Here is a 24,056-nt window from a genome sequence, read left to right on the forward strand (position 1 = left end):
ATTTAAATAAATTATTATGCATCTAATGGTAATGTTGTATATATTATCAGTATATAAACGACTAATTCTGTTCTTATCAGCATAACACATGGTAGTATTATGCTTTCTTTTGAGTTTTGAGGAAAATTCCCCTATTTTTTTTTTTTTTTTGGTTACTTATGAAAAATAAGAAGGTAGGGAATTATTTCTTTCAATAGGAAGGATTGTGTGGAACTAAATTTTTTTTTTACACTATTACTCTGGGTTCTTTTTTTTTTTTTTTTTAAAAAACATGAGTGAATTTTGAACATGCTACATATGTTATATGAGAATTTAAAATTCTAAAGAAGATCTCTTATCATGTATTTGCACTTGCTAGTTTAAAAATAATTTATATTAAAAGTGTAGAAAAGATTAATTCATAGAGTGACTAGAATCGTAGAAACATTTATGCATATACTTCTCTCTCTTTTTTCTTTTTGTTTTTTTCTTTAAAATTCGTAGTAACCAAAGTTGGTAATCATCTTTCACGTTTTGAAGTTGTACCCAGGACATAAATAAAGTTTGCAATCACTATGATGGTCGCACTCATATTCTTGCAAATTATCTGAATATAATTGCTGTATCGGAAAAATCATTGCCCAAAAATTTTTAAATTTTTTAGAAAATACTTGCTATAATAAGATGGACAAGTGTCACTTTAATGGGTATTTCAAAAGGGGTATTTTGTTGCCAATGATTTTAGGCAAAAGTGTTGTAATGTTTCAACTAACCGAAATTTCTTCCACATCCCTGTATTTAAATTAGCAACGCTACTTTACTTTCTATCAATAAAGTGAAAATGCTAATTTACTTTTTTTAATTAGGGGTTCTAAATTATTGTTTTTACATTTATTACCTTTTCTTAGTGACATTTGAAGTGGTATAGAAACTCAAACTGAGACTTGTGTGTGCCAAAATAAAATCAGAATGAGGTTATTAGTAAAAATCAGAAGTTTACATTTTACATCATGGAGAGCTAGGCCTATCCTCTGTACCCAACAATGCCATCTGATCTAAATGGTGGCAAGAACTGCTGATACAAAATTTTCTCTACAATGTACAGCAGAACAAACATTCATGTGATGCTATAAAAGAATTCAAAAACTGATGAAGATTTTATCGTGCGCCCATGGCTGAGATGGTTAAGTTATTTACTGATCCGTATTGATTATTCCCTGATTGTCCTGTTGATGTTGTTTCAGATGAAGTCCACTCAAGGGCCTGTCTCCCAGTAAAAAAGGCCGGTTGCTTTGGAGCTGGCAAAGGCAAAGTTTCATTGTTGAGCATAGAGATTACTTCTGACATAGTTGGCCTATCCATCGCACTTTCTTGCACGCATAAAAGGCCAACATGAATGGATCTCAGTAACAGAGTTATGTTGCAGCCATCACCAAGCGCAGGATCCTTTAGTTCTAAGGCCACCCGTTCTTTCCAGAGCTCCCATGCCTGAAACAATTCCATTTTTCGCACTATTTATGTTGCCCTGAGGTTTGCTTCACAAAGTTGAGCAAAAAGACATATCAGAAAAACTTACATATCCTACAAGGTTGAGCGGACGGTCATCAAAATGGTAGAAGCTAGAGTTTCTTCTACCACTAATGATTTCGAGGATTAGTACCCCAAAGCTGAAGACATCAGACTTGATAGAGAAAGTTCCTTCCATGGCATACTCGGGGGACATGTAGCCACTGCATAAAATGATTGGCAATTTTGCTTATTATGAATCTTGAAAAGTAGGCAGAATAGTGGCATTTAGGAAAAGGGATGAGTGAACTTACTATGTTCCTACAACCCTGTTAGTGATTGCCTCTGTCTCATTCTGTTTAAATATTCTTGCCATACCAAAATCAGCAATTTTTGGGTTCATATTTTCATCCAACAACACATTACTAGCCTTTAGGTCTCTATGTATAACCCTCATTCTAGAATACTTGTGTAGGTAGAGCAATCCTTGAGCAACACCTTCAATGATATTGAATCTTTTTCGCCAGTCCAGTAGCTCCTTTTTCTCTTTGTCTGTTAATGAGAAACGAGAGACACAAACCACAATCCGTAAATTTCACTGGAAAAGCACATCAGAAATCAGTAAAAATAAAACATAAAAAGAACTGCTACAAACCAAACAGGAAGAAATCCAGGCTCTTATTTGGCATGTACTCGTAGATTAACATTTTCTCTTCTTCATGGATGCAGCATCCCAAAACTCGAACAAGATTTGTATGTTGGAGCTTGGAAATCAGTATGAGTTCATTTTTGAACTCCACGAGTCCTTGTCCTGATGTCCTTGAAAGCCTTTTAACTGCTATTTCCCGACCATCAAGCAATTTTCCCTGTTATATGGATTAAAGATTCTTAGCATGCATATAAACTTGTTACAATCTTTAAGGGACAACGGAGGCAATTCACCTTGTATACTGGTCCAAAACCACCCTTTCCAAGTTCGTTTTCGCTTGAGAAGTCATTGGTGGCAGCCATTATGGAACTGAAACTAAAGATTTTCAAGTTGTGGCCTTCCCGACCAGTGTTTTCCATTTCATTGACATCCTTGAAGCTATCTGTTTCTGTCAACTGATGTATGTACTCGTCTCGCAGTCTCTTCTCCTCTTTTACAATGCATCAGATTTATATTACGTTAGAGATGAACTTAACATATGGGAGTTACAAAAGTTACAAATTATGAGTGGTATGACTAGTACCTTCTTCTTTGTGCTTTCTTCGATTCAGATGGCGTAACAAGCCTAATAGCACTAGTACTAGAACAACTGACAGAGCTACAATTACCCATATCCATGCTCTTCCTGCACAAACAATTGAACTGCTGAGGTTATATATCCAAGACATACTCGAGCTAAGACTTTCACCTTTCATCTATGTCCAAAATCTAATAATTGTAGACTGAATTTTGTTTTTTAAATTTCTTTTTTGCCTCTTCTAAAATATTTCTCCCCGCAGAAGCAGTGACGTCCTGATCTGATTGTTCTGAGATCTCCAATTCAATGGTAATGCTTGAGCTACAGGTGTTTGGGTTTCATTGGCTTGGGACAGTCATTTTAGGACTACACAAGCTGTCAGGAAATAAATTCGAGAGGGACTGGTAAAAGCCTTACTTAGTTTGTAATCAAACCTGCAATTGAATTATGATATCACTAAAGTACGAATTACAGGCATCCAATTTTTGTGGAGCATAAGCAGTATTGTCTTGCTTGCCAGTCCAAGGTGCACATCCTGTAATCTGAACCTAAGTTCTCCTAGCATGTATATGGACATTGCCAATTCCCTATGATGGTCAAGGACCTCTAGTTGGTCTCTAATCATTTAGGCTTGGATCAAATTAGAATAGCAGTTAATGCGACTTAACAGGATGTAGACTAGCCATTACAGATCTTATGCAAAGCTTGATAGCTGACATGCTAAATTTCTACCTTTCACACAAGAAGTCCATTACTAATGCTTTTGGCAGTGCAAAACTCTTATCCAGTAACTGCTGTCCTCTAGTTTTTTTTGGGTCATTTCTGATGCTTGAGATCAAGAACAGCTTAAATGTCAACTTATCAGGTATTATGAGGTTTGCGTATCAGTCTCTTGCCAAGAGTTGTTGATCCAAACTTACATGATGCTGCCTACTATTTGGCCCTGAGCAATGCTATATTCCTATGAATAATAAATCAATCTGCTAAACTGCCTAAGTTGGAAGGAAAGTACAAATGGCAATCCAAGCATAGTCTGGTGGTAAGATGAACTTCTTAATGGAGATGAGGCCCTAGTCTGGTAACCAGTTCTGAAACCTCAAGAGTAAAAGGTTTCGAGCTCAAACTGCAAGAATGTCAAAGGTGCTATCTACTATCAAGTGCTGTAATTTGCACGTTTGTAATTGACACTCTGAATCATTGGACTGTGTCAGCAAGTGAATGGATCTTGGATCCTTTGAAAACATATTCCCGTAAATACATTCAATTCTGTACCAAATGGAAAAACAAGAGGAAAACATACCTCAAATATAAGGAATATTATTCAAAGGACTTACCTTTGGATTTTTTTGCTTTTACCAGCACATATTTTTTCACTGTTTGGCCAGACTCGTCTATTTGGTACTGTTTTCCACCCGTCCAGGTTATACAGCCAGTGCCATTGCTATTACTTGCAAAGGCATCACAATTGCAATCATTCCAGCACCTTTTCATACAATCACTGAGACTCAGGCTTGAATTATTATCATAGTTAGAGTCACCATCAACAAAATATGCACTCTTCAGCTCAAACTTGTCCTTATTGCCTCTGCAACTAGGCAATGCAGAAGAGACACATCCGTTATCACTTTCATACCCATAACAAAATTTCTCATAAGGACTGACGAAAAGACTGGTTGCATCATCCAAAATTTCCCCGTCTGGGGTCAACTCCAACATTGATAAACTTGAACCAATACTTTGAAAAGTGAAGTAAATGCTGTCAATAGTGGATGTGAAAGTAAGGTTGTTATGAAACATATTATAAGAAGCAGTTAATGTTTGCAAAAATTGGAAAGTTTGATCGTTCCAAGGACCACTAGTCCAGTAATCCTCTCCGCGCAAACGAATGACCAACTGCCCTGAATCTTGAATCCTTTCCAAGCTCAATCTGAAAGCGCCAGAAGCCGGAACTTCATCACTTGACCAAGAGGTCAGCGTCCAACTCTGCCCTGTCGTAAAATTGACTCCAAGCTTCATCCCAGGAAGAAGTCTGCTTGTGGGATGATCAAAGCTTTGCCATAAGATCCGGTTATCCGCCTCTGCATCCATTAGAACAAAATTGCCAGAATCTTGCAAAACAGCTGTTGTATTGCCTGTCCCAACCTCATCAGAAACATTCAAAACAGTGTTATCTCCACTGACAATTTTCAGAATTCCTTCATTGTCAATTGTGAGAGATACAGCTCCTGCATCATTCATGATCACTGGTGCGTCCGGATTGGCAACCCATACTTTCCTACTTTGGTCATCAGAAGTATACCAAATTCCAAGGTAGCTAAAATTTGTCTCTTTGATTGTGAAGAATCCTAGTGTGAAATTCCCACCTTCAGATACAAGCTGTGAAGTAGAGTTCAATCTATCACCAGGCCTTATTGTGCTTATTGCATCTACTGGAAGAATATAGTTTAGACACAGGCTGCCAAAGATTGCAAACAATATCAAGGAAAGAGAAGTTTTCATTTTTGATATTCTAATTCTGGAAAAATACATCACCATGCTTGTGGTTGCTAGCTTTATCATCGGTTATAAATTTGTATGTTGGATGAATTGGTCTTGTTGAAAGTGTCATACTCGAAGGAAGGCTAAGACAAAGAGTTCACGACATTGACTTGTCTCTTGGCCGCTATTCTACACTGAATTGGTGATTGATTCGACTAAAAATCTTTGACCAGCTTAGGTGTGAAAATAAAATAGATATTTGATTTTTGAATCTTTGACTGAGTTAAGTGTGAAAGTAAAATAGATATTTAATTTTTTTAAAAAAATATATCCAGGGAAAGATGAGAACCCAGAGAAACAAATATATGTTCTTTTCAATTTTTTCCAGAAAACCCAAAGTGACTCTTGTGCCTTTATTCTGAAAATCATACTAATTAAGGACGCTCTCAAGATTCATGGCATCAGCGTTTTCTAAGCAAATAGGATAAAATAGGACTTGTTATCTTGGTCGCTATTAGGCGGTTGACAATTCTTGACCTTTGATGTTGACATATGGTTCCACCATCTTTTCAAGGGTGCTAAGTAAGATTTTGAAAATCTCAGGAAAACTAGGTGATATTTCATGAAACCTCAAGGGAGGTTTCTGAAATTATTCCAGGATATATGCAAAGTACTAGATGGAAATCAAAAAATCTTAAAAGTTAAGATGGAATCCTTACATTGGAAAAGAAAACGTTACAACAAAATGAGGTATATAAAAGCATACCAACCCAAAACTAAAAGTACTAATTCCCCATTTGGATTGCTATTTTCTAGAATTTTTTCCTTATAGCGATTTGATGTATGTAAATTAAAAAAATAATTGAAAAATGTGCTCATGGAAAATGTAAAAATTTTTTGGTAGAAAATTACAATCTAAAATCACCTTAGCCCGTTTGAACTTCAATTTTCTAGAGTTTTTTTTTCAGAAAAATATATTGTAATGATTTGATGTATGAAAAATAAAAAGGCGATTGAGAACTATTTTTATGAAAAAAAAAAAGTAAAAATCTTTTGGAAAAAAAAAAAAGCAATCCAAACAAGGCCATTGGGTGTGTTTGGATTGAGAAGATTTGAAATAAAATTGCTTCACAAATTCCAATCACCTTTTTATCTCACATACGTCACATCACAAAAGTGTTACAGTAATTATCTCAAATAAATCATTCAAATAAACTCCGGACTCTGCTATATTTATCTATTTATTTATTTGTTCTTATTCATGTAGAGTGCAAGAAAAATGAAGTAATTGAAGCTCCAGACTCTGCTGCTTTTCAAATTCTAACCTTTTGTTTTTATAATAAATTTTCATTTTCACACCCATAAAAAATTTTCTATTTTGAGTAAAATCTCTGTATCATATGAAGTTGAATTTCATTGATTGTTCAAATGTATGAGTTTTATATACTAATTGCCTTCAACACTATGAAGGTTGTAGAAATGATTTAAAAAATAGTATTTGCTTTTACTGTCTCTCTCTGCCATAGTAATGAGTATTGACTGTAACATAAATCGTTATCAATTTTCAACCATTCACTTTTAAGATGGTTCCAATTTAGTACTTTTTTTCTTGGTTTGTAAAATGTTCATTTTTTTTATAGCCCAAGGTTATTAAGGGCGCTAAGATAGTCTCTCTCCTCAAACATGAATTTTCTAGGATTACTTTTGGATAGAAGGGTTGACATTGACAATGTTACCAAAATGTCAATTCGAAAGGTGTTAAGTGAGATTTTGAAAACCTCCATGGAGCTAAGTGGTATTTCACTAAACCTCAAGTGAGGTTTCTGGAATTATCCCTATATATCCTTTTCATTATGATGCGAAAGAATTAGGGGTGGACGCATTTTGAATCAAGAGGAAGTCAAGACATGAATTTGAAGTGATGATTAAGTTTGCTGTGATATCACGTTGGTTGACTTGCTGGGAAACATCACGTTGGTTGACTCTCGCTACCATGTTGGAAGACGAAGAAATCTTCAAGCAGTGGCATTTGATCGAATTGGCTTTTCTTTTAGAACTCCTTTATTTAAGATTTTTAAAATTAACGAGAATTCTAGTTTATGTAACCTTTATCACATTGTACCAGCCACCAGTGCGAGAAATTAACAATAAAGGGTGAGAGGAAAAGTTAGAAATTTGTAATAAGTAATATCAACCTTCAATTACAATACTATATATATATATATATGACTCATATATAATTTGCAACATGTTAGGACTAACTCCACTTTATATTTCCGAATTTTACCGTATTCTCATTTTGCACTCTAAATTTTAACTTTGGATATTTTACACTTTAATATCTAAATTTTGTCTTACTTAAGTTCAATTGATAGCATTATTTGCAAAATTAACCGATTAGAAAACTGTGTAAATCAATAACAATGTACTAAAAGTAGATAAAAGGAGCAAAGGGAGGATTATAGATTCATAGTTTAACAAAAAATACATTGTTATTAACTTGTACGGTCGTCTATCCCGTTAATTTTGTTAATGATGTTACCAGATAGATCTAAGTGGAAAAAATTTAAAACATTAGAATAAAAGGTATCTAAAATAAAATTTAGGACGTAAAATAAACTTAGTGTACAAGTTCGTGAGTGCAAAGTAGAATTAGTCATCATAGCTACAGTATACCTTGTCACTCGTTTGATTAGTACTATCGAAGTAACAACTGATTATGATTTCTAGGTCTGCAATAGACCAACAAATCTAAATTGTACAATGACAATATTTTCTAGTCTAGACTGGAAGGTCTTGTTTGGATTGCATTTTTCTGGATTTTTTGTAAAAATTACTGTAACGATTTGATATATATGAGGTAAAAAAGTGATAGGGAAATATATTCACGGAAAATGAACCAATTTTTCTTTGGAAAACTGCTGTCCAAACAGGGTGTAAGAAATCTAATATGTGCACCTAAGCCATATTCAGTTCTTAAAACCTATTCTGTTACTGAAACTAAGAGCTTGGTATTTTTTTTTTTCTTTTTTTAGTAGAATTACATGTCTATCCTGTTCATGGAACTAGGTGGCCTGATTGGGGCCCTTCTGATTTCTTGATTCTTCCGGCATAAAAAATACAAAGATAACATTGATACGCTGTCGATTTATTTTTTCCTGCATGTATTTAGTTGTTTATTGTTGACATGAATATACATGGTTGATTTCTCTTAACTGTCAAGTGATATGGAGAAAGGGAAACCAAGTGTAAGATAGATACAAACAATAGGAAGTTTTAGGCTGCTAGTGCCAAAATGAACAAACCGAGGCCTTCCCAAACTCTTGAAATTTTCACAGCCAGCAACTAATGTATTCAGCAATTTCAAATTTTTGTACCCTTTATTGATATTTATAATCCAAACTGTGCGAAACTCTCTATGCAGATGTTTCCTGGCAGCCTATTTAGTTGAGATCATTTCTTGACTAAAAAGTGCTTAAATTCATGGCTGAAGTAATTGAAAGTGAGGTTCAAGCAACCCCGGCAAGAAGGCCAAGGCCAGTGGATGATGAGGAGGATGGGAGCATACATGATATCAACAATGTAGCCATGAAAATTCAAAGAGCTAGGGAGGCTTACGAAGAATATGCAGGAAATCAAGAAAAGCCTTCGAGGGGTGAAGTTTTTGGCTGGTATTTTTATGGACTATGCTCCTACTTCATTCATACTGTTCTTGTTCCTATTCTTTTTCCTCTTATAATTGGCCAGACCGTGTCAAACCCACCAGAACCTCAGCAAGGTTGGCTTAGAAGCTACAAGGGAATCGAATGCACTGAGAGGAAAATGCAATTGTAAGTGATCAACAATCTGATTTTCATTTAGAGTCGGTGAAATGCTTTGCATTCTTTGAATTTAAAGCAAGGATCATAGCATACTTGTTTGTTAACTTAGGGACTAAAAGTAAACAGTGAAATGAGATTACAAGCTAGTGAAGACTAATTGCCATATTGAAGAGTTCAATATTTAGCTGGATTTAATGCAGTGAAGACTAATTAAGTATGAGCATAGTGGAATTTAACCTTGCTTAATAGATATTAGCCCATGACTCACTTGGCATTCTCATCTTGGAAATAAATAATATTTTATCTTGATTTTTATTTTTACTATCATTATTAATGTTTTCGTGTTGTTGAATATGAAGATGGCATAACAAAGTGAATCAATCATGCAAAGGAAAATAGAAGAAAGGACAAGGAATGACAGTATCCCTTGATTCTTGCCAGATTCTTTCCTACAAAGTTGTGGAGAATATATTGAATATTACTCCATGTGTCTAAGCCTGTCAATTGGGTCATTTGAGACGAGTTTTAACAAACTGATCAAGCTCGGCTTATATAGTTAATACCATTTTGGAGATACAGATTATGAGTTTCGGGTTGATACATATTAAACTCATATTTGGCTCACAAAATACTCAAATTGTGAATCTAATTCAGATTTAACTCAGTCTCATTTATTACTCATTAATTTTCTTAAAATAATTATTATAACTAATAATTTCTCAAGCTAATTTAACATTCACAAGACCACAACATTAAAATTATACACGAACAAGTAACAATTCATTAAAAAGTATATAAACTAAAAATTTTCAAACAATAATATATACAATTAATTCAAAATATATGAAAAATAGTAATAAAACATGATCAACAGTCAATACGTCTTCAAAGGTCCTCAATTTGAATCTTTTGACATAATTTTGTATATTTAATATTCTTATCTATATTAATATGTTTTGACACATAACTAATAAGTATTAGTACTATATATTTAGATATATAATTTATATACCAAATATGAATATATTATATATATATATATATATATATATATATATATCTAGATTAAAGGATGAGACCTATATTTGATTTAAACCTAATAAGGTTCAAACTCAACTAATATTTAATTCGAGTCCAACGCTAAGGTTCAAACTGAGTCCAACTTAACGAAACATTAGATTCATTGGGCTTTTGTGACACCGAACAGATCGAGTTTAGACTGGTCCCATCCATTGAAAGTGCTACCGGATCTTTGTGTTTCTTTTTTGGTGGCTCTACGTCGTAGCGCAAGTTAACATTGTTGTGGTTAACCTGAAACATCGATACTTCCTAGGATTTCTAAATAATCATCGTCGTCACTATCAATCATATACACAGAGTACTTTCAAATAAGACTAGCTCCGATATAAATTTTCTTTCCAAGACATGTTATTTCTTGATTTTTGTTCATAAACGCAAACTCCGAAAACTTAAATCCAGTTGAATAGATTCTCCATACATCTCATTGTAGAATTTCTTAAGAAGGCTCAAATCAATGTTGGTCAGTTCCTAATCATTTTTATAATGTGGCTATCAATAATATATTTTTATCATTTCCTAAAAAAAAAATCTAACTACTTAATTAATGTACCAAAAAATTGACAACTAAGTAATTACATGGATAATTAATCTCTCCGATCTTTAAATTTCCAGGTATGAAAGATTAATTCATCCCTCGATTGAAGTCAACAACGTCCAATTATCTCCACTAGAGTGGACTTCAGTTGCTTGGTTTCTAGGACTATTTCTTGCAGCACCAGTCCTCAGCATGTTCTCCATCCACCTTGATCATGGCCAAAACCAGCAATTGATAGCCGGGGCAGCCACAGCAGTTGGAGCTCTCTTCTGCCTTCCTGTTGGATTTTTCAAAACAAGATGGATCTTTCCACCATACGTAGCTGTCATAGTTGTTGCTAGCACCATTGGCACCACCTTCCACGCTCGCCACCTTGGGCTAATGGTACGTGGATTCGTTGGTTCCACCATAAGAAAAAGCCAATTTCCTAACAGAAAAGCTGTTGCTGGATTGCTTTCAGTTTATTCCACTGCTTCTGGCTGCCTAGGTGCTGCTGTTATCTCTGCCTTCATATATTACATGCTCCGAAAATCGGACATTCTCACTACTTTGTGGGTTGTTTCCATCTTCAGTGGCATAATCTGGTTTTCTGGCACAGCCCAGATCTTTATTACCACTAGAACAAATTCGACAACAAATTCATCAACAAGTTCCATCCCAAAAACCCATGTCGTATCGATTTTCAAGTACCCTCATGCAGCAGGAAGTATAGTTGGGGTTTTCCTTTCATCATTCACAACAATGTGCATTTTCACAGGAGCTTTGCTTTATTCCATAGGCGATCTTTGCCTCGAAGGAAAAAACATACTCTTTCTTTGGATGATATATTTTGTGTTCCCCTTGCTTTCTCTTCCGTTATCGCATCAATTGCAGCAATTGATAAGGGCTGATGCAGTGAAAATGCAGCTTCTGGGGCTTCTTCTATCAACAGCAACTTCAGGATTCGGATTTTATTTTCGCCACGAAATTTGGAAGACCCCCCATTTGCTACTATTTTCTGCTGTCCACGGCACTTCCACAGGCTTGCTATATGCTTTTGGAAGGGTACTTCTGTTGGATTGTTCTCCAGCAGGGAAAGAAGGGGCATTTTCTGCATGGTTTTCATGGGTGAGAGCTTTAGGGATTTGGGCTGGTTTTGCGCTTGCATCAGCAATCCCTGGAAATGTGCAAAGATCTTTTGGGATATCATTTTGCACTGCAATTGTTGCAACTGTTGTGTTGATCTTTGGAAACATTGATAATTTTAGAGGAGCAAAAGCTGCTGGACATATTATTGATCAACATAGCCAGCAGGTTTCACCAGTGCATGGCTTGGACTCTGGTGGTGTTGAAGAGAAGAATTCTGTGATTGAAGAGGCATCCCATGAAGAAAAGCTAGAAGTTTGATTTTTTATTTTATTTTATTTTTTGGTTTTTGTCTTGGTTTAGAAATTACAAATTTCTCTAGATGTTAAATACTAAAAAAAAAAATTTTTTTGTTAACCATCAAAATTCAAGCACAAAATAATTTATCTTGTTCTTGTGTTTTCCGGAGTATGAAATTGACGTAATTCAGCAGACTTGCAATTGAAAGTTGTATTCTTTTGCTTGTTCCGCCCATTGTCAGAATTGGTTCTTTTAGATTATCTTCTAGTTCTTAACTTATTATCTTTTTAACTTGCATAACTAGAAGTTTTTGAAGAAAACTCAAAACAAGTTTTGAAAATTTTCTCGTCAATTAAGAGAATCACTCCAAGATTGTTAGGAGACTAAAATGTCACACATTCATATTTTAAGAATTTTCAGCCATATAAAATCTTAGGTCACTTTTCGCATTGCTAGTTGATTTTAAAATATAAGCACAAGTTTTTCATCATAGTATCAGAGTTAGGTATTGGGTTTATTTATTATCCCATTTATAGTTTCACCCATGAATTGATTCTTTCTCTATTAGTTTAAACAAATTTTCCAAGTCATATAAAATATGATATAACATGATATTTCAAGAATTTCCAACCATATAAAACATTAGTAAACCTACAAAAACCGATTGAAAATTCCTATAATTGAAGAAATGAGTCATCTTTTAGTTTGTTTTTGTCATACATCTACGGCATTAGACATCTACTGCATAATTGATAAGAATTTGTAGAATTACAAAAACCAATATATACTCGACCTCAATAATTTTTGTAGTAGTGCATAGGAAGCAAAAACTCATGAGTCCTCCCACGCGATTGGTCCAGTGGTAGCAGCGGTCCTTTGGACACAAAAGGTCCCGAAATCGAAACTGCTCGCTGAAGCACCATGTGACTCGCTAGGGAAAACGTTGCGTGGGGCTGCAGCATTTCCCTCCTAGTTTGGCGTGCTGACTTGAGTCCAAAGGATTCGGGTCGGTACATGTTCCGGACTACCAAAAAAAAAAAAAAAATTCATGAGCCATAAATGATTCGATAATACAATCGATGTTTATGTCCAAATTCATTAACCTATGTTTGGTTACTATAACTTGCAAACAAACCTTTCAAATATTATTATTCAGTTTACATTATAAACACAAATTTTAATTATCTTTTTATTTCATATACATTACATTACAAAAAATGTTATAGTATTCTTTCAAATAATTTTTTTCCAAACAATCTCCTATCCAAACTTGTGATGTGAACATTTTGGTCAAAGAGATCAAAATATTACTTATAATAGATTGAAAATGGATGTCTTTGACAAGGAAGTCGAAACCAATGCTCGAGAAAGTTGTTAAACATCCACAACGACCAGAACCAGTCAAAGGTGATACAACTATTATTTGACTTGGTACAGCTGCCAACTTTGCTAATTACAAACAATTCACATCTGGAGGAGTACATGTACTTGACAACGGTTTTCTAGCAGGAAAATGCGACCGAAAATCTAGTCCTTTGGGCTTGTAAAATCTAGTTCTTATAAATTTTTGGGCAAAAAGCTGACTCAGTAAGAGGGAAAAGTTGTGCTAGGCTGTCTCTATCAAGTCTTGAATAGCAATCCTCTAGGAAATTATGCAATGTTGACCATTTCTATGTCATGAAAGATATCGAACAACTTCAGTTTTTCGGCTGATTCTTTGCCCCTTGAATTTCGAATTTTTGAAGTTCTTATGTCCACTAATTTCATGAGCTAAACATATCACCATGGATAAATAAATACCATTGTTTCAATTTTCACCTTAAGTAAATCCCCCCCTTTTTTTGGGGTTTTGAATAAATCGTTTTCTTCTCTTTGGAATTCATAATCTCTCCCCAGCAGGGGTCTCTCCAACTCCCTGTTATTGATTTTGAAGATCAATCAAGGTAGTCAGTCTTCTAAGATTCCTTTTGTCCTTGAAGTCTAAGAAGCTAACAAGAGGGTCTTGCTGAACCCAAAAGAAGTAGGAAGCTCAAAGGAAATACAGTTGAAAATGGCATTCGAGAAAGCTTCAAAGCCAATTTCTAAGTCCTCCATTCCCTCCAAGAAGAGGTACGTAGATTCTATGCTGCATGCATTTCATTACATTTGGAAAAGGAGATTTCTAAAATTTCGAAATTCATAGTTGGAGTTGAGAACTACCCCGGAAATGTATTTCAATAATTTATTGGGATGATCATATGCTAGGACAGTAATTAATTTGCAACAAAAACATACAAAGACAAAGAACCCAAAAAAAAATTTTTTTTTTTTTTTGCACGTCACCGTGAATTGGTAGAGGAATTAGTTTATATTTTTTTTCTCAAAAGGTGCATCAACGGCATTTTTTTTAATACACACAACTCATTATTTACACACACTCATATTTATTATCCCCGATATATAGTTACTTTTCCGATTTAATTTTACTTTTCTAAAAAGTTCGAATATGATAATTTCTTAGAGCCGATTTGACGCTCGTTAGATAAACCCATTCAACGTGAACACAGTCCTATGGAACTCATTCCTCAAGAATATATCATTTGTCAGGTGTAATGGAGCATCATCATTCAACATTTGCGCCATGGCTAGTGTCCTCTTGGAATTGGCTTTCCTTCAGCTCATTGCATCTCTCCTGATCCTGCCAAGCCCATCTGAGGCATTTTATCGGGAGCCAAAGAGAGTTAAACTAACCAACAATCACACGAACATTTTGACAGTTAGGTGCTTTTCATTCTACGAAAGTGAAACCACCGAACGATGGCATTTAAAGCCTAAAGAATGGTTCAACTTCACAGTCCAACCTAATAAACTCTTCCCTTCCATGTCCATGTACAACTGCTCCACCAATATGGGGGTGTTTGTAGCTTACAGTTATGACTACGAGTGCGCCACAGAAGATTACCCGACTTGTGACTGGAGGTTTGATGAAAATCGAACGTACCATTTCATTCATAAGACAAATACATGGGTAGCCTATGATTACAATCCTAATTATGAGTCTCTTGGAAGAGGGGGTGTTGTAAGAGGTTTCTTTACTAATTGAGAATGTTTAGTTGAAAAGGGGCAAAAAAAAAAAAAAAATAGCAACATACACTAGCTAATAACAAGAAAATTTGCAGCCCTTTTCGAGGAGTATTTCGTAAATTACTTTTTAAGTAATTTATGGAATTCAGTTATGAGATATTTTAACTAGATGATTAGTCTAGGTCTAGGAATAATGTCACTCAATTTGTTGGAGGTGCAAGTGTGTGGTTTTTAGTCCTTTTAGCCAGTGTTGCTCAATGAATAGAGAGCTTCAAGTCCACAGGTAGTGAGTGGAGCAAGGATTTACCCGCTTGAGCTCAAGTTGTAATCTCCTTCAATGGAAAAAAGAATGCTTCTACATAATATAAGCATGTCAACATTTGCCTAATGATCGAATGAAATTTACTTTTCTAGCCGCAGCATTTCTTGTACTGAAACAATAATGTTACATGCTACAGAACGAATACTGCATGCGCCCTATTGTTCTATTGAGAATTGAGAGTATTGATGTGCATAGAATACAGGGTGGAAACTTAGACTTTCTGGTAGTTTAGTAGCAACTACCATCGGTTAATTTTTTTTTATTCCCTTTTCTTTGTTTGTGTTCTAATTTCTCCATGAATTTTGCTGCTCAAGTGTCCTCCAACCTTGACAGACCTACTCATGCCAAGTCCCTACTGTACAGTGAAGAACTGGTATACCTTCAATCATACCAGCAATCTTGCTCTTTTAGTGATTGCAATAAGACTGCATAATCAAGACCAAACATTAATAGAGTTGCTTAATTCTGAGGTTTCATCCAGAAAGCTACTAGTCTATTATTTGATATTTCATTGCCAAAGGGATTTTTCAATCCAGATTGGTTGTGTAATAGCCTGTTATCGTTCAAGTTAATGTGCGGTAATTAAAAGAATGGCCGCAGAAAATCCCTAGAAAAATGTTTTTCACCAGAGTTCTATTCTAAAAAATGAGCTACAGAACAAATAAAAACTAGCTTTGACAAATGCCTTTTTTCAAGCAAAAACAGTAGCAGCCGTGAGGTCAATAGTTCATCCAGAAAAGTTGAGCTTCTTCATCACTTTTGCATAAGCCAATGGGACAGTACCAGGACGTCTAAGCCTGCGCCTTGCTTTCTTAGACTGCATAAATAATGATCATATTAACCTCACACAGTATCAATCCTAGTTAACTGTTCCTAACCGCCAAAGTCTTGCAAGTATGGTCAAGAGAGGGGAAAAAATTATTCGGCGCTAAAAAAAAACGTCTAGAGAAAAGCTCCAAAAGAATCTTCAGCACACGACACAATACTCCATATTTGTAGTTTAGAAGTGGAGAAAGAGGCAAAAATTAACACAGTGATATCCCTTTCGTGCGGTAAGAGTAATACTGACAGCATTTTCCACATAAAGCAGTACTTCAAAAAATAATAATAATAACCAAAATGAAACAGCCATGAATGGACGGGTAGACAGACAATATCATACACCTCAGCTAAAAACTATGGTTATCTTTCTCTACATATTCAATAATGAAACATTCAAACAGATGATGATACCATATTAGAAAAAGTGAAAATCTGAGAGGGAACTGCATTCTGCAGCTCTACAAGTGAATACAGCAGCAAAATTTCAATCATTGAAAGCTTCAATCACATCTAGAAAGACAACACAATTCAATAAGGTCCCTAGCCTGTGTAAAATCAATTGCACACCTCCACCTTTATTCCTTATGGTGTTTGATTTCCTATTTGTATAGCTGCATAATTCTGTTACAGGGTTGCAACCCCTTCAGCACATAATTAAAGAAAACATCCACATGAAAAGTCATATTAATCCCATGCCACATATGGGTTTGATCCATATAGATGTATCCAGCATACTAATTCACAAAAGGGTGCCTATCAATGCAAAACCAGGAGGAACAGGAGTAACTTATGGAAATTGGCAGTCAACAAATAAAGGATATGGTAAACCTATGTACAAGGGAAATAGTTGATGTGTCACAAACTCTACACCCGCATATGTACCTAAAGTTCAAATATAAATGCTTGGCGTCTCATTCAAGATTACTCAGTTGAATTAGCTTCAAGCCCTTTTTCCCCCTTGTGAAATAGCTAATTATTTCTTCAAAAAGCCCTGTTTGCTAGGGAATTGTGAACTAAAAAAGTGAAAAAGATAGAGAGGGGGCGAGAGCGAGAATCTTTCTTTCTGTTTGGGATTCACTAAAGGAATAAAAGATGAGAAAGATGCTTCCAAATTGGGGAGAAACATAGAGAAAACCAGGGAGGCATTAATATCTTTTCATACTGTCAGTTTAGCTCCCAGAACGTTATGGAAAGATACTTAATTAATTCTTGAGTCCAAAATCATCATTTCATCCTGCCAAAAAACCCAAACCGTTATCCACTTTTATCTTTTTGAACTACTCTCCTCACTTAACTGACATTTTTCTATTTCATCCTTCTTTATTCCCTCTAGACTAAAAGATAATTTCATCTTGAACTTGTTTTCCACATAGAACACAATAATTTAATTTCAAAATCAGAGTGACCAGCTATGCAGATGAGAAAGATGTTATTAAGACCTAAGACAACACCAGAACAGACATTAGAAGATGAGATGCTAACAAGATAACATCACCTACCTACACCTCTAACAAGGAAAAGAGAGCCAAGGTATAACCCTCAACATATGTGATATTAAACTGCAATTTTTCACTGATATCAAACTTCAATCTTGTCTGTCTGCTCCTAAATTTTCCAAAACAATATCTCCAGCATATTCAATGAAATAAGACTCTTAGATAAACGTGCCTTGCAAATGTAAAAGGCCCACAGACATCAAGCTAACTATCTTAAGTTTCATCCATGCACATAGTTTACGATGTAATTTGGTTCAAGGTATAATGGACAGCCAATTACTCTGAAACATATCCTTTCCCTGCCATATAGTCTGGTAACCATTACTAGCAAGGGAAGCTTGAAGATGAGACTATTCCCAAGTCAATTGTCAGTGGATGGAGAAAAGAAAGATTCTTTCCACATTTTCTTCCCTCCCTCACAAGTTATCTCACAAATTTGCCAGATAGTTTCACAGTAAGCTAGTATTTTGTTGCAACTCAGGCTTAATCCAGAAAGGTAGGCCTTCCATTCTCCACTCTGTCAGCAGTAGCATGTTCCCTAAATGTCATACACAATTATTCAAAGGCTTGATAATTTCCTTTATATTTTAGGGTTGTGTTTAGATTTAGAAACAATTCTCTTTTTTAACTGTAAGGGCTTCCAGTTGTAGTTTATTTGTGAATCGAATAGATAGTTCATGTCAAAGGACTGGAGCAAAGGAGGATGGCAAATTGGAGGACTTGCTAATATTGTAGCCTGCCAATCAAATTCAGTAAATGAGAAGCAGAAAGAAGAAAGTGGAGATCATAGAAGCACTTCAAATGGTTATGCCAACAATACAAACAAATCAGTTAGCGTACTTATAAGACATGGGACCCCATAGTACTTATCCTTCTTTTATGGAAAAAGCAAAAAGAAACCAACGGCAAAGCTGAGTGACATGAAAATTTCAGAAGGCTATGCCATTCCATGCAAATCCAACTTCCTCCTATGGAAAAACAGAAAATGCATTTGAGCACGGCCTATAAAAGGCATTCTATTGAGCTCTTTTTCTATTTTACAATATATACACACCAAGAAGAGCACATTCAATAAAGTTCCATAGTGAACTTTTGGAAATCTTCTCTACTCACTACAATTTTCAACAACAGATTTTTCTGCCCTACTATCTTGACCATATACTCATGACCTTTTCCTTAAAACTCCTACAGAAACAGATAAGCAACAACATGGAACCAATGTAACTCCTATAACATCTAAATGAAGGTGCGGTAACAGAAAACAAGTTTAAACGCGAGGTGCATTAAGCACAACAGTGAAAATAAAAGAAGCACTATAACAAGCGACTATGCTAAAAGCACCAGATTAAAATTCATACCAACTCAAATAATGTTATTATCATTTTATCCAGCAGTAGGACAATAAACAGACCTTTAAATGTGCATTGTGCCGCTTCCCTTCCTTCCAACGCCTAATTTGCCCATCCTTCATAACTCTAAATCTTCCCTTAAATGACCTGAGAGATAAAATTTACCAAAATCATTAGATGTTTGCAAATAGTAAATACAGACCACTAAAAACGAATTTCTTTGCATGTGATCAAGGGATTTACATACGAATAACATTTCATTTTGATTTTCTTGACTTTGGAAGTGATTGGAGTCAATGGTTGCCTACTCTTTAACTTTCTTTTCCTCTGTTTTGCAGTAATATGCCTCACTTGAAAAAACTGCAGATGACAACAATCAAAACAAATGACATTAGAACTTACTGATAATAAAGAACAGACCAATAAAAAAAAAAAGACACAGAACAATCTCCCAATACCAATAAAGTTAACTTCTAAGTCAGTTAACCCATCCTAGATTCTCTAATCAATCCTTCAAACCAAGATATTAATCAATTTCAACAAATAATCTTACCAGCTATATTTTCTTGTTAAACCATAAGACCACACAGCAGCCAATAAAATTTCAACAGTTGAATAAATTCAATATTAAATTGCAACAAACCGAAAAAAAGTAACATAAATTTCCAACAACCATATCTCCCTCGATTTTGAGTTCAAAACGTAATCCATATTTAAAAGCAACAAAAAAAAGGCCGTAAAAACCCCAAAAAACAAAGCAATCATTTTTTAGTTCAAATTTGCTACAAAACTCGTTGGCCATCACAAAATTAAAAAAGCTAAATTTGTAATTAAAAAAATGCTCTTACTAGCCCAAAAAGAAATGAAACGTGAGAACAAAATCAGAAAAAGGGTTCTGAAATTTACTTACAGAAAGAGGGAGATGAGAGGGATTGGAGTTTGAGGGGTGAGGAACTTGAGGGACATTTTGAAGGGACTTAAAGCTGGGGAAAATTGGAAATTGGGCAGTGGATTTGTTGAGTAAATTAGGAGAAATGTGGAGGGTCCGTATGGAAATTGAGGCGGGATTTCGGGGCTTTGCTGAGTAATGCAGTGCCGAAGCCAGTGACCGGAGCTTTGAGCACCATCTTTGCATCGTCGTCTCTCAGGCCTCACTGTGTGCCCGTGAGTGTCTTCTACTGTGTGTTTTTCTTGGGGCTTTCTGCTGGGGTTTTGTGGTTGAATTGGGGGTTTCTTCAATGGACCCACCTAAAACAAGTGGAGACTGGGGAGGCTAATTGATCAGAATATAGACGAAAAAAAAAAAGGTCAGACAACTACGGTTCTGACATGGGGTTTGTATAAATTTATGGGTGCCGGGCTGTGTCAGTCCGGCACCTAACACACCAAATTTTTTTTAAAAATTTTTTTGATCAAGAGTGCCGGGCTGACAGCTTTTGAAAAAAAACTTCATTGTCAGGTGCCGGCCTGTATCAGCCCGGTACCTGACAGCTTTTTAAAACTAATTCAATTTTCTGTCTTCTAATTCAATTGTTAAGAAGCCGCAGAGTTTTTGTATTTATGAGATGTCGACTAATAAGTGGTGCTTCTTAGCTGGTGGAATCTCACCTTAACATCCCATGGCTACGCATCAAAAAAAAAGCCGTGGCTAGCCACGGACAAAAAAACAAAAGCTGCAATGGATTATTTAGTTGAATTAGTTTAATGATAAAATTAGTTTGAGTAGTTTAATTAGTTGTTTAATGGATTAATTAAATTAGTTTAACTAAAATTGATGTATTTAGCATAACTTAAGTATAGATATTAGTGTTATTAGTTTAATACAATTTACTTTATTATGCAAATTAGTTGATAATTAGTTTATGTTATTTAGTAAACAATTATTTGAATTAGTTTAGTCGATTAATTAGTTGAATTAATTGTGGAATTAGTTAAATTTAAGAGGTTCGGTTAAATGAATTTAGATGTATTTGGCGAGGTTAGTTTATGTTATTTAGTATATGTTATTAGTTTAATTAGTTTAAATGAATTTCGATTAAATGAATTTAAATGAATTAGTTTATGTTGTTTAGTATATGATTAGTTTAATTAGCCAATAGGATATATTAGTTTAATTAATTGAATTAATTAATTTTAAGAGGTCCGATTAAATGAATTTAGATGTATTTGGCGAGATTAATTAATTGAATGGATTAATTGAATGAATTTGTGCAATTGAGTTTTGATTAAGATAACCATTTAGTCGGGGCAATTGAAGTATTTGAAATAATACCCATGCTAATATAATAAATACATAAAATTAATGTAATTAGCATAGCTTAATTTCGAAACTAGTGATATTAGTTTAATGCAATTCACTTTATTTGTTAAGTTAGTTGATAATTAGTTTATGTTATTTGGTAAACAATTAATTTAATTAGTGTAGTGGATTAATTAGTTTAATTAGTTGTGGAATTAGTTAAATTTAAGAGGTTCAATCAAATGCATTTAAATGGATTGTAAGTTATTTGGGATATTTTTACTATAACACTTTTTGTGATGTGATGTATGTGAGATAAAAAGGTAATTGGGAAGATAAAAAGGTGTATTGAAAATTGTAATGATGTTGTAAACAAATAAAATTGGAGAAATAATGCTCAATCCAAAATATTATAAAAATTTTTGTCAAGATGCCTTGACCCAAAAATTTTTTTTTTTCACCTTTTGCGTGTTTGTAAAAGTTGAATGTCAAATGTGTTTTTTTTTTTTTTTTTTTCTATACCGATTCAAATTTTGACTCATACTTATAGCAAAAGTTACAAGCACCATTCTCATTGATCTAAACTAAAATAAGCCCAGCTAGTAATTTTGTTTACTTTTCCTATTTACCTCTTTTTTTTTGCTGTGTATAATTTCCGGCTACCCCGTTTCCTGAATCAGCAGCAACATATGCAACTTGAGTTGGAATCCGTCAATACTTAGTTATAATAATATTGAACTCTGCAAGGGTACATACTAGATTCAATTCCATGCCAATTTTGACACTTTCTTTGTCAAATTTTTTATTTTGGTTCACCTTTATCAGATTATATAGTGCCCTATTCAAATTAATCTTCATGCAACACAACTTTTCGGGTCTCTCTCTTTCTCAACCAAAACACAAAATGGATATCTTTGGTTTGGGATGCTTTGATGGCGCCGAGCTGTGACAACTTAAAAAAAAAAATAGTGGTGTCAGGTACCGGGCTGACACAGCCCGGCACCTATAGATATATACAAATCCCATGTCAGAACCGTAGTTGTCTGACCTTTTTTTTTTTCGTCTATATTCTGATCAATTAGCCGGAGACTGGAGAGGGTAGAATGGAAAATGAAGTTTGAAATTGGGGTTACTAATAAAACTTCTGAAATTTACAGAATTTACTATTTTAATAATGATAAAAAAAAACTTTAAGTTGGCAATCATCTAAGTGGAGGAATCAAATAGCCAATTGTAATATGCTTAATTCATGCTTTGCACATAGTTTGTACCAACTTGAAGGATACTAATAATGGCTTTGATTATAAACAAAGATTTCCAATTTTATGTGATTAATTTGGTTTATAAACTGACAAAATATGGAAAGTTCAATTTAGCCATAGAATGTGTGGGAATAGTTTTTAATTTAAGTGATTAATGGTTTTTTTGTTGCAACAGTAATATTTCTATAATTTAATCTATCCTAATTTAAGGGGAGTGGAGCTAATGGGAATTGAATCACCGAAAGAGGCGATGGAAGTTGAATCACTATAGGAAAAAACCACTAAAAACAGTCACATATAATGGCAAATTAGTGGGAGGCAAGGATAGCCTTGATCTCCCATGCCACCAAGACTTAATTGCTTGATGGTGATCACCAGTTCAAAGGAATGGTAGCGATTAGTGGTTTTGTTACTAGTCCACTATTGGGTTTAATTTAATTGAGAATCAAAAGTTTGAGTCAATTTTTAGGTTTCATAAAGATATCTAAATATTAAATAGAATTTATATTTTTGCAAAGATAAAATATCCTACTAACTTTTTTTGTTAATGCATTGTGATAATATGATTCTTACATCAGAAAAAACTATCAGTTATTTAGCATTGTAGAGTACCAAAGAAAAAAGAGTTAAGAATGTCCTACTAAGTTGAAGATTACTTTGGCATAATAGATTTAAAATTTTGGTTCCAAAAGAGTTGTATATATACCAATTTAGAAAGGAATACTAGTAATAAATAACCTTGCATGCTAACTAAATTGTGGCTCAATTTCATCCATATAAAACTCAAGCAAATTCTTACACACTTTAGCATAACTTAAGTTAAATGAGGTACTAAAAAATATAATTGACATTTGTCATCCAAAAACATCTTTCTTTAAAGAGAGCGAAAAATTCTGATTAATAGAGAGAATTGATCAATGGATTTAAAGACACGTATGAGGACAAATTACACAATGCTTTATCTACTTGTTTCCAAGGTAAACGAAGAAAGCGTTTCCATAGCTCTTTTTTCAAAGACTTGTTATTTGTAAACTCTTACTCCCTCCATCCCACTTTGATAGTTTTTGTTCTATTTTCACACAATTTAAGAAAAAATAGTTAATTTTGTTGGAATAATTAATCTAGGTAGATATTTTCCTAAAATACTCTCACATTAATTAGAGTACAACTTTATGGGAACTTGAATTGATAGTAAAAAAAGAATCAACTCTCATTAAATGGGGTAGGTTTATAGTAATAACAACTTACATTGAATAAGGGTATTTTAGAAAAATTAAAATATAACTAAATTGTTCAATTAGAAAATGGACTATAATTTGGGACAGACGAAAAAGGAAAACAGGACTATCAAAGTGGGACGGAGGGAGTAAAACATTCTTTAGTTAATTTTTATCTTATAAACAAGTTTATTTTAAATAATGATACAATATTATTTTTTTGAGTACGATTCAAAAAAAGAATGAACAAAATATTTATTTCTAATTTGATATAATAAACACTGGTTTTTATACTC

The 24,056-nt window shown here is 34.2% G+C and overlaps 3 protein-coding genes across 5 annotated transcripts; 1 reads left to right on the forward strand and 2 right to left on the reverse strand.

Annotated features, from left to right (window-relative positions):
- Positions 1-923: 923 nt before the first annotated feature.
- On the reverse strand, positions 924-5,336 carry LOC113706665 (G-type lectin S-receptor-like serine/threonine-protein kinase CES101). Its single transcript, XM_027228598.2, has 7 exons — positions 4,046-5,336; positions 2,718-2,819; positions 2,428-2,624; positions 2,141-2,351; positions 1,800-2,037; positions 1,556-1,709; positions 924-1,467 (listed from the first exon to the last, which is right to left on the reverse strand). The coding sequence occupies exons 1-7, from the start codon at positions 5,268-5,270 to the stop codon at positions 1,138-1,140; spliced, it is 2,457 nt and encodes an 818-aa protein (XP_027084399.2). The 5' UTR covers positions 5,271-5,336; the 3' UTR covers positions 924-1,137.
- Positions 5,337-8,636: 3,300 nt separating this feature from the next.
- On the forward strand, positions 8,637-12,175 carry LOC140013894 (uncharacterized). The gene is made up of 2 exons (XM_072064122.1): positions 8,637-9,019; positions 10,703-12,175. Exons 1-2 carry the CDS (start codon positions 8,673-8,675, stop codon positions 12,009-12,011), a joined length of 1,656 nt encoding a protein of 551 aa, XP_071920223.1. The 5' UTR covers positions 8,637-8,672; the 3' UTR covers positions 12,012-12,175.
- Positions 12,176-15,432: 3,257 nt separating this feature from the next.
- On the reverse strand, positions 15,433-20,546 carry LOC113706444 (uncharacterized). 3 transcript variants are annotated; one of them, XM_072063921.1, is made up of 4 exons: positions 19,953-20,546; positions 19,290-19,402; positions 19,105-19,189; positions 15,433-15,800 (listed from the first exon to the last, which is right to left on the reverse strand). In XM_072063921.1, exons 1-4 carry the CDS (start codon positions 20,175-20,177, stop codon positions 15,783-15,785), a joined length of 441 nt encoding a protein of 146 aa, XP_071920022.1. In that variant the 5' UTR covers positions 20,178-20,546; the 3' UTR covers positions 15,433-15,782. The 3 variants fall into 3 exon arrangements, with proteins under 3 accessions (XP_071920022.1, XP_071920021.1, XP_071920023.1); XM_072063920.1 differs by lacking the exon at positions 15,433-15,800 and adding an exon at positions 15,847-16,192 and having other exon boundaries at positions 19,953-20,540; XM_072063922.1 differs by lacking the exons at positions 15,433-15,800; positions 19,290-19,402 and adding an exon at positions 15,847-16,192 and having other exon boundaries at positions 19,953-20,078.
- Positions 20,547-24,056: the final 3,510 nt, after the last annotated feature.

The sequence above is a fragment of the Coffea arabica genome, chromosome 8c (assembly GCF_036785885.1).
Source record: "Coffea arabica cultivar ET-39 chromosome 8c, Coffea Arabica ET-39 HiFi, whole genome shotgun sequence".
NCBI classification, from domain to species: domain Eukaryota; kingdom Viridiplantae; phylum Streptophyta; class Magnoliopsida; order Gentianales; family Rubiaceae; genus Coffea; species Coffea arabica.

What these genes read in the sequence shown, in the direction of transcription:
- LOC140013894 (XM_072064122.1), top strand. Translation starts at nt 8,673, where the DNA reads ATGGCTGAAGTAATTGAAAGTGAGGTTCAAGCAACCCCGGCAAGAAGG. An exon ending in ACTGAGAGGAAAATGCAATT is followed by an intron (nt 9,020 to 10,702) that starts GTAAGTGATCAA and finishes TTAAATTTCCAG; the next exon opens with GTATGAAAGATTAATTCATC.
- LOC113706665 (XM_027228598.2), bottom strand. Translation starts at nt 5,270, where the DNA reads ATGATAAAGCTAGCAACCACAAGCATGGTGATGTATTTTTCCAGAATT. An exon ending in CCTGGATTTCTTCCTGTTTG is followed by an intron (nt 2,038 to 2,140) that starts GTTTGTAGCAGT and finishes TCTCATTAACAG; the next exon opens with ACAAAGAGAAAAAGGAGCTA. An exon ending in CGCTCAACCTTGTAGGATAT is followed by an intron (nt 1,468 to 1,555) that starts GTAAGTTTTTCT and finishes GAATTGTTTCAG; the next exon opens with GCATGGGAGCTCTGGAAAGA.
- LOC113706444 (XM_072063920.1), bottom strand. Translation starts at nt 20,177, where the DNA reads ATGCAAAGATGGTGCTCAAAGCTCCGGTCACTGGCTTCGGCACTGCAT. An exon ending in CCTCTCATCTCCCTCTTTCT is followed by an intron (nt 19,403 to 19,952) that starts GTAAGTAAATTT and finishes TGTCATCTGCAG; the next exon opens with TTTTTTCAAGTGAGGCATAT. An exon ending in GGCACAATGCACATTTAAAG is followed by an intron (nt 16,193 to 19,104) that starts GTCTGTTTATTG and finishes TTATTTATGCAG; the next exon opens with TCTAAGAAAGCAAGGCGCAG.